At 39.4% G+C, this 15,340-nt stretch overlaps 1 protein-coding gene across 2 annotated transcripts in view; it reads right to left on the bottom strand.

Moving 5' to 3' along the window:
• LOC5577492 (formin-J) overlaps positions 1-15,340 on the bottom strand; it is a 364,398-nt gene that overhangs the window by 18,973 nt on the left and 330,085 nt on the right. For both annotated transcript variants that reach the window (XM_021855404.1, XM_021855403.1), the window contains exon 4: positions 6,887-7,025. In XM_021855404.1, the coding sequence (XP_021711096.1) occupies positions 6,887-7,025 (139 nt within the window). The remainder of the gene's footprint in view (positions 1-6,886; positions 7,026-15,340) is intronic.

Here is a 15,340-nt window from a genome sequence, read left to right as displayed (position 1 = left end):
GATATTTTGTGTTTTAGCATACGAACTTTTGCCCCACACTAGATTCGAACTTTTGCCCCACCGGTGGGGCAAAAGTTCGAATAAGACAATCAATTTTGAAACTGTTATAACAAAAAATGGGTAAATATTTTGACACAAGTTTGTTCAGCAAAGTTATAGCCAATATGATGAAGATTCGTTGTATGGTATTTGTTTTGTTTCATCTGCTATTATTTTCCTGGAAACTTTGATTATACCACTAAGGTCGAACTTTTGCCCCACCTTACTCTATATAGTATTCCAATTATGTATTTTCCAATAATTGTACATATAAAGGTTATAGTTACTCACGCTATAATTCAACTAGGCTAAGTAGACGTTAAACCCGTAGTTTAAGCTCAATTATTTTTTACTATTTAACCTCTTCGTACACGTTTTAAGATCCCTAGAATAGATAGCATGTTATTTTTAATTTACAGTTCTAGTTAGATAGTTTTAACAATTTACCGGCAATAATGCTCACGGAAACTAATGATTTACACGTTATTTGAATGAGATTAGTTATAAATTCACTATTTAATTTGATTTCTACACCACAAATTGTATTCCACGTTTGCTTTCCAACAGGTTTTGTTTTATTTTGATTCTCGTTCCTTTACTTTATCTATCCATCAAAAAACGTCCCATCAACAATGTGCATTGTCTGCTAGACTGTCATGACCTACCCAGCGGTTTTCAGCACACGCTTAACACACACAGAAGATAAAAAAAACGAGTCGCGCGAAACGAATTCAATTACTGGAGCCATCACAGAGCACTTTCAAACAAAACGCAAGCAAATCATCTTCCGAAAAAAAATCTGTTGTCACTTTGAAAAACATGTTTCCACAGAACATTTGCACGTAGCATAGCACCATCCGCCAAATCTAATTTTCACAAGCCGAATTGAAAAATACTCGAAGCGAGGTAAACGTGACACAAAATTCAAAATGCAGCCGCCCACGCGCGTGGCTTGCTGCGATCTTTTTATTTTACCAGCACAAGAGTCTTTTTTTTTTCTTTATTAACGTGAATTTTAACACATATGGCTAGTTTTTCACTCGTTCAAGAGGACCAGATGGGCTCCTCATAAAGAGTTTATAAGTTAAGCCAGAAGGGCCTACCTTCGAGCCCAACCAAGGGGTCTCGCCAATTGTTTGATTCTTCAAGTGCCGTTAACAAATGTAAAGGAAAAAAAAAATAACAATTAAAACACAAAAAAGAAGGACAATTTAAAACCACAGAATCAATACAACTATAAAGTTTTCGAATCAAAACTGTTTTTTTCAGTGGAGATTTTGAAATAATTAGTTTCTCCTTTCTGGCCTTAGATGGTCGCTGAAAGTTGAATGCAAGTTCAGATATCCTTTCCGTTCCGTTCTAATTTTGACAGCTGATTGTTTCCTCTTTCCCTTTCCCTTGGTAGTATAATTGAGTATTCACGTGGTGATCTCCGAATACGATTTCCGTTCTCGCAGTTGGAAGAGCTTCGAAGAAGCTTCTCATTGCGGCCTCGCATCTGTTCCAGCAGGATAAGCATCACCAATGTCGTCGGATCCATACACCAGGAGAGGAAGCCAAGCGCGTCAAGCTTTTTGAGGAAAGCAAGCGATCTAGTTTGTTCGTACCAGTATCGGCTGATCATCAGGGCGGTCGATTCCATACGGCTATCCCTCGCTCTCGATGATCCTACCGGTCATTCCCCTGGCACCCTGCAAGAGGTTCATCGGGGTAAAAAGGAACGTGTAGATGTTCCAATTGAGGCTATCGTTTGGATAGCAGCGATACACGACGTAGAAAGGAGGTGCTTCGAGGGCCGTATCACTCTCGGGGCCGGAGGCTGCAGTCCCTGTCACGTGACGGATGGGGCTGTAACGGCAGTCCAGGTGAGAGAAAATCCGGTAGCTCTGTTTGACCCGGTATTTGATCTTTTCCTATTTTAGGTTTGCATACCGTAGCGCCAGGAAATGATTTATTGTGGTAAGTAAGGGCCGAATTTCTCAGAAACTCTCGAGTTTTTCGAAGCTCTAGCCGGTGAACATCGGTTTCCCCTCCGATTAGGTGTGGCATGGTAGGTGACTGCGGTAGTTTCGCCTGTATACGAATAGTGATGTTCGAGCTGCTTCGTTGTGGGTATGTTGCTAGCTGTCCCGCCATGGAGGAGGGCTTCGTTGATTCCGAGTACGTGCTCTTTCTTGGTGCCGAGATTAACCTTGGTCGTCTTGATGAAAAAGGTCGAGGGTTATTCCTGGAACGATGACCCGAGGTTCACCCCCTTGACACTTTCCACTGGGATTGTCATGAGCAGGAAGAGCCTCGGGGTGCCCAGAGTGGGTTTAACAAAGGAAAGAAGGTGTTTCAGATTTCGAAAAACAGCTCAGCATCTTTATAAAGCAGAATAAGGCTCCTAGAGTACTTGCATGGGGGGGGATGTAGAGTAGTGGTCTACGCTTCTGACTGAGGATCAGAAGGTCTTGGGTTCAATTCCCACTCCCTCCAGGGGTGGAGGGGTAGAATACAGTCTACTGACTATAAAAGAAATGAATAAGTCTACGGACGTTAAAATGATTGTAAAGTCTACGGACTGAAAAACAAACACACCGCAGTGTCGATAAAGAAGAACACGAATTGTAAACTCTACGGAGTATAAAAATAGATCAAGTTGGACATATGGCCTAAGATGCCGGTCCATTAGGAGGTAGCACACAAAAGAAAGTGCTACCGAACAGAAAGAAGAAGAAGAAGAAGAGTACTTGCATCAACGGCCAGCGTGTCCCGAATGTTACTGGAGATTCCATAGGCGTCTCTAGGACCAGAATACTGAGGACAAAAACACAGAACGTGCTCCACAGAGTTGCTTACATCACAGGATTCGCACCTTTTTTTGAAAGGGCCACGCCCAAAGTTATGGGCGAAAGGCACGTGGCCCTTTCTTAGTCGAGAGATGATCTGTTGCTGAGATGTCCTGTCAGTCCAAGGGAGGACTCCCCCCTTTATTTTCCTTAATTGGTTAGCTGTCGTGTTATGCCACGTCTTAGCCCAATGGTCCCATATTGTTTTCGCTATGTACTTTTTAATGTCCGGCAGTGGGACTTCGTTGGTGAATCTCCTCGCTTCCCATCCACTTCCAGCAAGCTGATCTGCAACGACGTTTCCGGAGACACCACAGTGCCCGGGGATCCAGGCCAATGTTACATCTGATTCCGGATGAAATTCCTTGGACCCAGGGGTGAGTTGGCGATTCGGATTTGAAGGCATCTAGTACACTTGCTGAGTCGGAAAGGATTAATATTGGTAGGCTCGACGGAGTTGTTGCTGCATAGAAGATAGCCGCTGCTTCGGCTGAGAAAATTGAGCACTCTTTAGGGAGGCTGTGATTCACGTAGAGGTTCGAACTGAAAACGCCAAAGCCAACACCTCTCTGGGATAAGGAACTGTCCGTGTACCGATGCTCATGATTGAGGAAGCGTGATTGTAGGAGTTCATTAACCGAAGCTCTGAGGGCCACCGTGTTGTCCCCTTTCTTGAAATTACTCTTGATGGTATCGTCGATTTTGGTCGTCTGAGCTTGCCAGCTCTTTGCTCCATGCCAGTGAGTCTTGGCCACCGGGGGGAGGCAGGCGCTGGCTACTATGCGCAGAATCCAGTCTCCTTTTTCAAGGAGATAGATTCTCTCGGCGCCGGCTGTTTTAGTAGAATAAGCAGCCGCTTTTCGACAAATGGCTGCATATAAACGATGCCGGAAAGGTAATATGCCAACTTCGGCCGCGGCCGAATCCGCGGGGGTTTACGGTAGCAGGCCAGAGATGGTCCGAACATAGCTGTTGAAAATCGGCGCTAGAACTTCTAAAAGCTTATCGTGATTTATACACGTGATTTCCAAACCATAGAAGAGTCGGCTGTCGACGATGGCTTGAGCTACCTTGAGGCGCAGTCTACGATCGTTCGATCGATGGGGTTTCGAGATTGTTTTTACGATATTGACACGTGTCCGACAATTTTCCTTAACCTGGTTGAAGTGTTCCCGAAAGGTGAGGTTCCTGTCGATTGACACCCCAAGAACACGAACGGTTTTTTTTTTATCCGGAATAGGCTGGCCGTCGATTTTAATTGCCGGGCTGCCCAATTTGTGTCGGAAGCAGCATACATGTCCTCGGCCGCTTTTGCTGGCCGAGAGGGAAAAACCTACAGAAGAGGCCCATTTGTGTACGGCCGTCACAGCGGCTTGAGCTTTAATCTTGGCTCTACCAGGAGTGTTGGCGATCGCAACTAAAAGAATGTCGTCGGCGTAGACGAAAACTTAGAGGTTCGCTGGTAGACGCTCGAAAACTCCATTCATCGCTACTAGGAAAAGAGTAACAGCGAGGACGGATCCCTGTGGTACCCCGGTTTCTTCTTGGAAACGTTGCGACGCTGTGTTGCCAATAAGTACCCGGAAGGTCCGGCCGGAAAGGAAGTTTTTAATGAACGCCATCAAGTTCCCAGAGAAGCCCCATTTGGCAAGTTGACGAAGTACGAGTGGTGTCCAAGTTCTATTAAAATCTTTCGCTATATCCAGGGATATTAGCTCGGCATGCTTGCCGTCGGTGTGGACCTCGTGGAGCAGGCCACCAAGAGAGGCGAAGTAGTGGACGAAAGGCGTGTTGACGATGTCCTAGCCGATTGTCTTCTTCCAGTTTCTCACGAAGCCTTCTATTCACCATCCGCTCTGTGACCTTGGACATGCAGCAGGTTAATGATATCGGTCGGTATTTTGATGGATCTCGGGAATTCAAGTTGCTCTTTGGAATCGGGATTACGATGCTCTCCTTCCACTCCTCGGGGAAAGATTGCTCTTCCCACATGGAGTTGATTAGCTCGAGAAACATGATTTTTCCGGTATGCGGAAGCTGTTTTAGCAGCGGATACCCAATTCTGTCGCGGCCAGCGGATTTTCCATTGCTGCAACATAGCACAAAGGCTAGTTCTCGCATAGAGAACGGGCTATTGATTTTCGAAGCTTTTGTATCCACAGGTATTTTGAAGTCGGCGAGCGAGAGTTGATGAGTGCGGATTTTGTTCTGAAAAGATTGACTGTACGAGTCTGTAAGAGTCTTCTCTATTTATTCACATAGTCATTATGGTCAGCGTAACCTATATAAGGCAGTCTTCAAAATATCCTTTGCATTGCTTTGCACACTCCTTTTTTCCCAATCCTTTGATTTGCTCCTAAATTTTAAGAATCACATACTTATAAGATGTTTCGGCAAACATCACCTGAAAGAGTGGAGATATGGCAATTTTGATGTGAATTTTCACGTGCATTTATTTATCGGAAAAACACGATTTTCAATGATTTTCGCTTCCAACATAAAACAACTGTTCATATTTTAGTTGAAAAAGACGTCAAATGACCATGTTTTTAATTTTTAGTTCGTTCTGAGATGGTTTGTTCTGCCTTGACTAACGGAGTAAGTATTCCATCAATCAGAAGCTCAACAAAACTTTGTGTGTAAGATAGGAATCATAGTATTATTTGATCAATTCCTCTCATTTAAAATTAAACCAGTTTCTTAACCTATGTGATCAAGATTTGTAAAAGATTTCAATTTATCACTTTAAAATGATAATCGAAATACTCTGGAAAGTTACACCAGACTGTGATTTTCGAATTTATGCTACTATCTCCCTGTTATTCTATATATGTAATATTCTTATGATGCAAACCGTCTATGATGTTACAGCAATCTGCGTAATATCTTTCACTCAAAATTTGCTTATTCCAGATAAATTTACAAGCTACGTTTTTCCCCGACAGTGCATATTACCCCAAGCACCCCTTCTGTGCTAACCGGTCCCATACGAGAGTTCCATTCCAAATCCGAGCAAAAACTGAAACCTGACACGCGCCATAATAACAGCAATCAGCTTAGATCGGGAAATTGGCGTTGTCCGCAGTGGTGGTCAGGAGCAGCACCATTATAAGTGGCTTTGGAGGCTGCAGCATAATAATGCATGATCTTGGGGGAGAGACATAGTTTGTGGCATGCATGAACCAATTCCAGTGGAACAATATCAATCCATGTTTTTCACGATTTTCAAATTAAAACAAATTGAGAATTGAAAATAACTACTCAAAACTACTGTACCGTTTGGTTTTATCACGCCAACATATCAAAATAATGACTTTTCATATGTTTCTCACAGGTATATTACAGCAGTATGAGCTATTCAACAAGACGTCTTCAAAGCATACTCATATCCTGTTCATTTGTTCACGATTAGTGTAAATTCCCCTCCGATCAAATAATGATCGAGTGAGCGAAGTAGACAACACTTTCATCTTCACTCACTCCGAACGGCGCGCTTCCAATCGCGAAACTAATATTTATTCAAATTTTACGACTGCTAACAACTATCTGTGGCATCATGTTGAACTGAGATAAACGACCGGTGTGTAGACATTCACAAGTAAAATGCAACGCTGGCAACACCCAGATTATGGGCGCGCGACAAAAGGAGGTTGCCGCGTTTGAACTGGTACCCGCCGAAGGTATGCCATCTCGCGCTGTGTAATAAAGTGATGGGTTCGTTAGATAATTCAAAACTGATTAGCCGGAAACGCCACAAACGTTGGTGACGCATTAGGCCCTTACAACGATTGTGACACCTGACGTAATGGCCACATTACACGGACCACCTTTGCTTTTACCGCAAATCGTGACACCAGTGACACAAAATTTGATTTTAATTGGTGTGGAAATCGCTCCTACATTTGGGTGTCCTAAAATTGAACATTTTGGAACACCCTACCCTACAAACACGATCGAAAATTTCGGCAGCGGTGTGTGTTGCCGCAAATAAAAAGTGATCCAAATCGGGAACTTACCTGGGTTTACGGATCCAGCCGCCGGGCCCTGGGGCATGACTTTCTTCACGAAAATGCCCTCCTTGAGGCCGCCGTACACTTCTACTCCCAGCCCGGTGAAGTCGGAACCGCGCAGCGAAACCAGCCGGGGAGCGGCCGCCTGTATTTTGGGACGAGAATCGGAAGAAAACGCGTGAGTGGGTGAGATGCGATCGCACTCTTATGTGATTAATAAGGTTAACGTTGCGAATATTTTGATTGATATTCGTTTTGAGCTGTGAGTGCAAACGAAAGCATGTTCAGTGATGGACAACTTTTATGGAGATGGTGTGAAAGGAAAACTATTCAGGAATATGTATGGTCGGCATGTTTGGTTGACTTTTGCGGATTCAAGTGGTACACATCAATCAAAACAGGTGCGATTTAAGATCAACTTAATGATTTAATGATCGGTTTGTGATCTTTAAAAGGAGGATATTTGAATCGCTGAGGAAATTGCAGTCGTTAATTTAGTCTCAAACGAATGGTAGCGCATATTTTGAGATCAGTTTAATTGCGCCAATCTAAATGAGATGTTACGTCGATTCATTAGGTACTTAATTGCTTATTAATACTGGATTTCCCCTACAGTGAAGTAGCATAATGTCAGCACTACATCGATTGTTTGTAAACAAACATGATGTTGAGTCCTACACTATTTTTATTAAGGTATAAACGTGTAAATTCGGGGTAGCTTTACAGCCTGATGTAAAGATAAATCGAAGCCAAAACTCAAATATTCAAGAGAAACACAAATCAGAAAAACCCGAAATCGATCACGCTGGAAATTTGAACGATTGGTCACCACCAACGAATGGCCAACCGAAAAGGTTTTCAGCTTGGACGGATACCTATTTAGTTCTCTAGATATGTGTTCTTGAATGTTTGAGGTGTTGCTTCGGTTGATCTCCGCCTCAAAACCTATAACAACATGAGTAACCACATATTGCAGTTATTTGCATTTTTTAAAATAGATTTTCGAAATTTTAGTGACACAGATTTTGCAGAGACATGGTAAAGTCAATTGTACGGCAGTGTTAATTGTAAGTGGTCATCATTTGATTTGGAGGCCCATTTTTGGCATAATTATTTCGACGATATTTTTTTAAAGAATGAGTTACGATATTGTAGTTGCCTAGAAGGAATGTAGGCATTCAATTTTGATAAGACTTCTGTAGAATCAATACGTTACGAAACGACATCATTTACAAATGAAACCGTTATGATTTCATGCCGCTGTTTCAGAGTTTGTATGTCAGTAAGCATGCAGCGTGCTTTGAAAGGTGGAAGTGGATGTCCAATCTAATTTACGACGAGCAGTAGAAATTGAGTAGAAATTATTCCCAAATCCCAACATCCAAATGAGTTAGAAGGTTCGTGTCTTCGGCAAAGTTATTCAGCAGATCAAGGACTATTTGGTGATGAAAAATCTGATTGAGAATTCATCCGCTAGATGACACTAGTGGCAAACTTTATTCAATCATTTGTATCTTAAGCTATAGCTAGAAGGTTGGTGTCTTTGGCAAAGCTGTTCAGCAGATCGAGGGCTATCTGGCGGTGGAGAGTCTGATTGAGAAAAAAAATTCACATATTTTCAAAACATGAAAAATCTACTCCATCATTCATGGTTTTACTTCAAATAATCTACAAGGAAGTGTATAAAATTTATGTTTTTACATTCTCGAAATCATAATTGATCCATGAAGAAAAAAGGGAGTGAAAAAGAACCTAACATGTTTTTCGATTTTTGGCCTATGTATGGTACCACTGTGCGACGTAGTCTATATGTTTGACCAAATTGTTCAACGGATTAAGCTAGATTTTTTTTTTAATTTCTTTATTAGTATCATTCCCACGGTGTCTTTGTGGAGCAACTTTATTACAAAAAAATAGGTAAGTCTGAAATTTCTAACTTAAAACAATTAGACTTTGCTCTTTCATTTGCGACCAAAATCAAAATAATCGGTCGGGGGGTCCAGAACATTTTTTTTTTATTTTGTGTGAAGTATTCATGGATATGTGTTTTTGTACCGACACACATTGCGTTGAACATAGATACGGGACAAACTGCAAGATCAAACTATTTGAACACCTTGGCTTGGAAGGTAAAGTTGTTCTTGCTCAAAAGAGCTGTAATAAGAATATATGACATATGATATACGCATAATTGCAAAACTGTCTCAAACGTCATTTTAGTTATTATCCACGAAAAACCTTGAAAATCGTACTTAAATTGGTCATAATGATGTAAGAAGTTATTAGGAAATATTTTTAATAGGTGAAGATGCTTCGATATCAAACCTCGAATTTTCAAGAGCTTGTTTGTAGATTTGTATCTTGAGAACCTGACAACCTTTTGCGTTGAACATTTTATTGATTAGTCGCCACCAGCGAGTGACCAGTGAGTTACCGGTTGTCTGCTTCTCTAGACTTGTGCTTTTGAAAATTCGAGGTTTGGCTTCTATGTATATTCACCCTTAAAACCATTGATAACCGAGTGTGTAGCTCTTTGTTATTAAGCAGATAAACGGACCAAAATGAAACTGTCACCGCTGGGAGACAGAGGAGGATCTTCTCTTCGTCGTAGCTTTGTGAAATAAAGTGTAAATCCATTCGTTTGCTCAGTAATAACAAGCTATGGCTTTTAGGACGAGATCATAAATTATGCGAGATTTCTCTTTTTATTCGTAGGGAATGGTACACAAATTATGTCACGCTAAATTTCAATTTTTTCGACCCCCCTTTGTCACACTTTCTGTATGAGTCCTCCGATAATTTTGTAAGGCTTGTCACGCATGGCTTAACCACCTCCCCCCCCCCTTGGAGCGTGACGTTATTTGTGCATGACCCCTAGATACAAAAGTGACTTATCCGCCTTTCAAACAACACAATTTCGGTTATTCGAATTAATTAGTAGAGGGCTTCGCATGTGATAAACCTTGTTATAAAGCATGTACTATACTTGCCCCATGGTGCTGAAAAATACGCTAATTTTGATGGTATTTGAGAAGTTTCAAATCTTATATTTTTTATGTTATTTTCTTAATGGCACAGTGCTTATGAAAAGATCAGAAACTAACATCATGAGGCTAAACTGGGTTTGAGATTTTTGTAGTTGTTTGCAGTACCATAACCCCATATTAATCCCTCTACCGGCAGCTTCATTTTTTCAAAATATTCAAATCGCCATAACTTTTTTGTTTCTCAATATTTTTGAACAAAATTCCACAACTTCTCAAAAAACTCTCTTATTTTCAGAATCTGTATCGGTTTTGAGCATTGGTCATCTATATTCGGAGATATTCCAAAATTCCTTGGGGGACCGAGGCATAGCCATAACTTTCGTAATTAACTCTGGCTACAGATTTTTTCTCATATTCGGTTATTCGCTTTTCAAAACTAAACTTTGATGAAAGTCTATTGTGAAGAAATTAAACAAATCGGTGTAACTGTTTTTGAGCAATGAGCTTTTATGTTTTTGGTACCACTCTAACGAGATCTTGAAAACTTCTTAAAACATCATATTGAAATTTTATATGGGAAATGTCGGTCCCCCAAGGAACACCGAAATATTTTTAAAACCAGTTGACCAATGGTCAATACCGACATAGATTCCAAAAGTAGAAGAGTTTTTTGAGAAGTTGTGAAAAAATGGTGGAAAAATATAGAGAAACAAAAAAGTTATCGCAATTTAAATATATTTTTGTGCTGAAAAAATGAAGCTGCCGGTAGAGGGGTTAAGCTAAATAATAGCAAACAAACTCATGAATATCTCTTCTGCTAACTGTTGAATTGAATTTCTCTCTTCAGCAAATTTCTTTATTATGGTTTGAAGAATGAGCTTTCACAATGGGATAATAAGTTTGTACTTACATTACAGTACATTGTACTGAGTACAAGCGTGTTTGAAACATACCTCAAAATTTCTTCATAGTAATTTCCGTATAAACCTACATTGTCTTTGGGCCACTTTAAATCACCACCTAGAAAGCTGCGAATTTCACAGAACATTATTTTTATAGTAAGGATAGTAAGGAACATATGTGAGATTGAATTCTCAAACATTTTTTAACTTTGAACCGCCCTAATGTACATAAACACATAGATAGGCAAATTCAAACATATGTGCAAGTCTCTCGAAATCAAACAAAAAAAAAAATTACTCTGGACCCCCCGACCGATTATTTTGGTTTTAGCAGCAAATGAACGCGAGAAACCTAGACTTTATTGTGGAGAAGTTTCAGACTTACCTATTTTTTTGTAATAAACTTGTTCTACGAAACACACCGTGTTCCAAACATTACATTCATTATTTCTTATATCTAGGTGTTCTGTGTTATTAGACAACACTATCATCCTAATTTGGTAACACAAATCTATGATTTTATTAACATTTTGTTAACAACATATTACATTTCATTTGCCGTAGCAGTTCAGATTTTTTACAGGTGAGTTGATTTCACCTGCTTATAAGAGAAAAAAACACGTTTTTAATATACTTAACCTAACTTAACCTAAACACATAACGCATTAATCGTGGCAATAGTAACGATTTGTTCCAATGTTTCAATATTGGATATTCTATGTAACTCATTGGTACTATACCAGGGAGGAAGCCTCAGAATCATTTTCAAAATTTTATTTTAAATTCTCTGCAGAGCTTTCTTCCTGGTATTACAACAGCTAGTCCATATTGGTACAGCATGCAACATGGCTGGCCTGAAAATTTGTTTGAATATCAAAAGCTTGTTCTTAGGACAAAGTTTCGATTTTCTATTAATAAGGGGATAGATACATTTTACATATTTGTTACATTTGGCTCGAATTCCCTTAATGTGATTTTTGAAAGTTAAATTCTTATCTAGCATGAGCCCTAGATACTTAACTTCATCTGACCAATTTATTGGAACCCCTCTCATCGTGACAACATGTCTACTTGAAGGTTTCAAATAAAGAGCTTTTGGTTTATGTGGGAATATTATTAGTTGAGTTTTGGAAGCATTAGGAGAAATCTTCCATTTTTGCAAGTATGAAGAAAAAATATCCAAACTTTTTTGCAATCGACTACAGATGACACGCAGACCTCGTCTTTTGGCGGAGAGGCCTGTGTCCTCCGCAAACAGGGATTTTTGACATCCCTGAGGTAACTCAGGTAACTCAGATGTGAAAATATTGTATAATATTGGTCCCAAAATGCTGCCTTGAGGAACACCAGCTCTTACAGGAAGTTTTTCAGATCTAGAGTTGTGACAATTAACCTGAAGTGTACGATTTGACAGATAACTTTGAATTATTCTAACAATGTATGTTGGAAATTTAAGGTTTTTCAATTTTACGATCAAACCTTCATGCCAAACACTGTCGAATGCTTTTTCTATGCCTAGAAGAGCAAGACCAGTAGAGTAGGCTTTAAGATTTGTTGGAACGGATCAAATTTGTTACACGTAAAAGTTGGTGAGTGGTCGAATGTCCATGGCGGAATCCGAACTGTTCATTGGCAAAAATTGAATTTTCGTTGATGTGGGCCATCATTCTGTTCAAAATAACCTTTTCAAAAAGTTTACTGATGGAGGAAAGCAAACTGATTGGACGATAGCTAGAAGCTTCTGCAGGATTTTTGTCTGGTTTTAAAATTGGAACCTTATCATTTTTCCATTTGTCAGGAAAATATGCTAATTGAAAACATTTGTTGAATATATCAACTAAAAATGATAAGCTACTTTCTGGAAGTTTCTTGATGAGGATGTAAAAAATTCCATCATCGCCAGGAGCTTTCATATTTTTGAATTTTTCAATAATAGTTCTCACTTCTTCCAAATCAGTCTCCCAGGCATTTTCGAAAACTTTCTCTTGATTGAGAATATTTTCGAACTCCTGAGTAACTTAATTTTCAATTGGACTAGTAAGTCCTAAATTTAAATTGTGCGCACTTTCAAACTGCATAGCAAGTTTTTGAGCTTTTTCGTAATTAGTTAGTAATAATTTGTTTTCCTCTTTCAATGCCGGTATTGGCTTCTGAGGTTTTTTCAAGATTTTAGATAATTTCCCAAAGGGCTTAGAGCCAGGGTCCAATTGAGAAATTTTATTTTCAAAATTTTTGTTTCTTAATTGAGCAAAACGTTTCTTGATTTCTTTCTGCAAATCCATATAATTTTCATAGGAGTGCGTTGAAATTGCCTTCTCCTCACGTTTTTAGACGGATCAAGAGTTTAAGATCATCGTCTATAATCACGGATTCAAATTTTACTTCACATTTTTGAATTGCAATGCTCCTGGCTTCAACAATGGAATTTGTTAAAGTTTCAAGAGCATTGTCAATATCAAGTTTAGTTTCTAAAGAAATGTTAACATTAAGATTAGAGTCAACATACGTTTCATATGTATTCCAGTCAGCTCGTACATAATTGAAAATGGAGCTGATAGGATTGAGAATCACTTCATGGGATATTTGAAATGTAACAGGGACATGATCAGAATCAAAATCAGCATGAGTAACTAATTGGCTACAAAGATGACTAGAGTCGGTTAAGACCAAGTCAATCGTAGATGGATTTCTAGAAGAGGAAAAACATGTAGGGCTATCAGGGTATTGAATTGAGAAATATCCTGAAGAGCACTCACCAAATAAAATTCTGCCGTTGGAATTACTTTGAGAATTATTCCATGACCGATGTTTGGCATTAAAGTCACCAATGACAAAAAATTTCGACTTATTACGAGTCAATTTTCGCAAGTCAGTTTGGAGCAAATTAACTTGCTGTCCAGAGCATTGAAAAAGCAAATATGCAGCTATGAAATTATATTTACCAGACTGTGTTTCAACAGAAACACCTAAAGTTTCAAAAACTTTTGTTTGAAATGACGAAAACAGTCGATGTTGTATACGCTTATGAATGATGATTGCAACTCCCCCACATGCCCCATCAAGTCGATCGTTACGATAAACAAAAAATTTAGGATCTCTTTTGAGTTTGGATCCAGGTTTTAAATACGTCTCGGTAATAACTGCTATATGCACGTTATTAATCGTAAGAAAATTAAACAGCTCGTCCTCTTTACCGTTCAGAGAATGAGAATTCCAATTTAAAATATTTAAATTATTATTTGGATCCATTAGAAAAACGTAATCCAATAACAATTTGATTTGTAAATTTTACACCTACTTGGACTGCTTCAGTCATAGTGGTGGCTTTGAACATTGCATCAATCATTAGATTCAATTGTTCAGTTAGAAAATTAAAATCTGAGGCAGACATATCACTTGAAGTGGGTACATCTGATGATTTCCCATTGAAATTTTCGGAAGAAGAAGAAGCGGAGTAGGAATTACCTGTGGCGGTAGGGTTTTTTCCATTTGATTTGAAACAAGTAGAATGGGTACTCATAGTACGAACAGGGGAGGAGTTCAAATTACCTGCTACGATATCAGCAAAGGATTTTCCGTGGGTAGATACATTCAAAATTGAAAGATACGAACGGCTACCCGACGGATTAAAATTAGTTTGTGAATGAGCATGATTATGATCTTCCTGATGGGTATGATTCCTAATCAAGCGATCGTTAACTGAAAAATGAGCCTTGTTCGATATTCTACCAGGCAGATTCCGGAAACGACCGTTATCGTAAAGGATATTATCTTTCATCTGCCTGGCACGAGCCTCAATGACTCTTTTGCGTGAAGGACAATTCCAAAAATTGGACTCATGATTAGCCCCGCAATTAGAGCATATGAACTTGGTGGTATCTTCTTTCACTGGACAGACGTCCTTAGCGTGAGAAGAACCTCCGCAAATCATGCATTTAGCATCCATGCGACAATTTTTTGTACCATGACCCCACTTTTGGCACCGACGTTACTGAGTGGGGTTCTGGTAATTTCCTCCAGGTTTCTGGATATGTTCCCATGTCACACGGACATCGAACATAATTCTTGCTTTTTCTAAAGCTTTAATATTATTTAGTTCTTTTTTGTAAAAGTGAACTAAATAAAATTCTTGAGAAAGCCCTTTCCGAACAATGCCAGATTGGGTTCTCTTTTTCATAATGATTACTTGGACTGGGGAAAATCCAAGTAAATCATTGATTCCATTTTTGATCACTTCAGGTGACTTATAGTCACTTGATAGACCTTTCAAGACAACTTTGAACAAACGTTCAGTTTTGTCGTCATAAGTAAAAAAATTGTGCTTCTTCTCTTCAAGATGTTTCAGAAGAAATTCGCGATCTTTAAGAGTTTCCGGCAAAACGCGACAGTCTCCTTTCTTTGCGATTTGGAAGGAAACCTTGATTCCCCTAATGGAGTTCAAGATCTCCTGCCTAAATCCCCCAAATTCGGAACAACTGACCACGATAGGCGGCACTCTTTGCTTCTTCACTTGAATCAAAGAGCCTGGGCTAGAGGCTGCTTCGATTTGGTGTTCGGAAAATTTGTCTAGA

The sequence above is a fragment of the Aedes aegypti genome, chromosome 3 (genome assembly GCF_002204515.2).
Source record: "Aedes aegypti strain LVP_AGWG chromosome 3, AaegL5.0 Primary Assembly, whole genome shotgun sequence".
Classification (NCBI taxonomy): Eukaryota; Metazoa; Arthropoda; class Insecta; order Diptera; family Culicidae; genus Aedes; species Aedes aegypti.
Note: the sequence above shows the minus strand (reverse complement) of the source record. Positions and strands in the feature narration are given on the sequence as shown.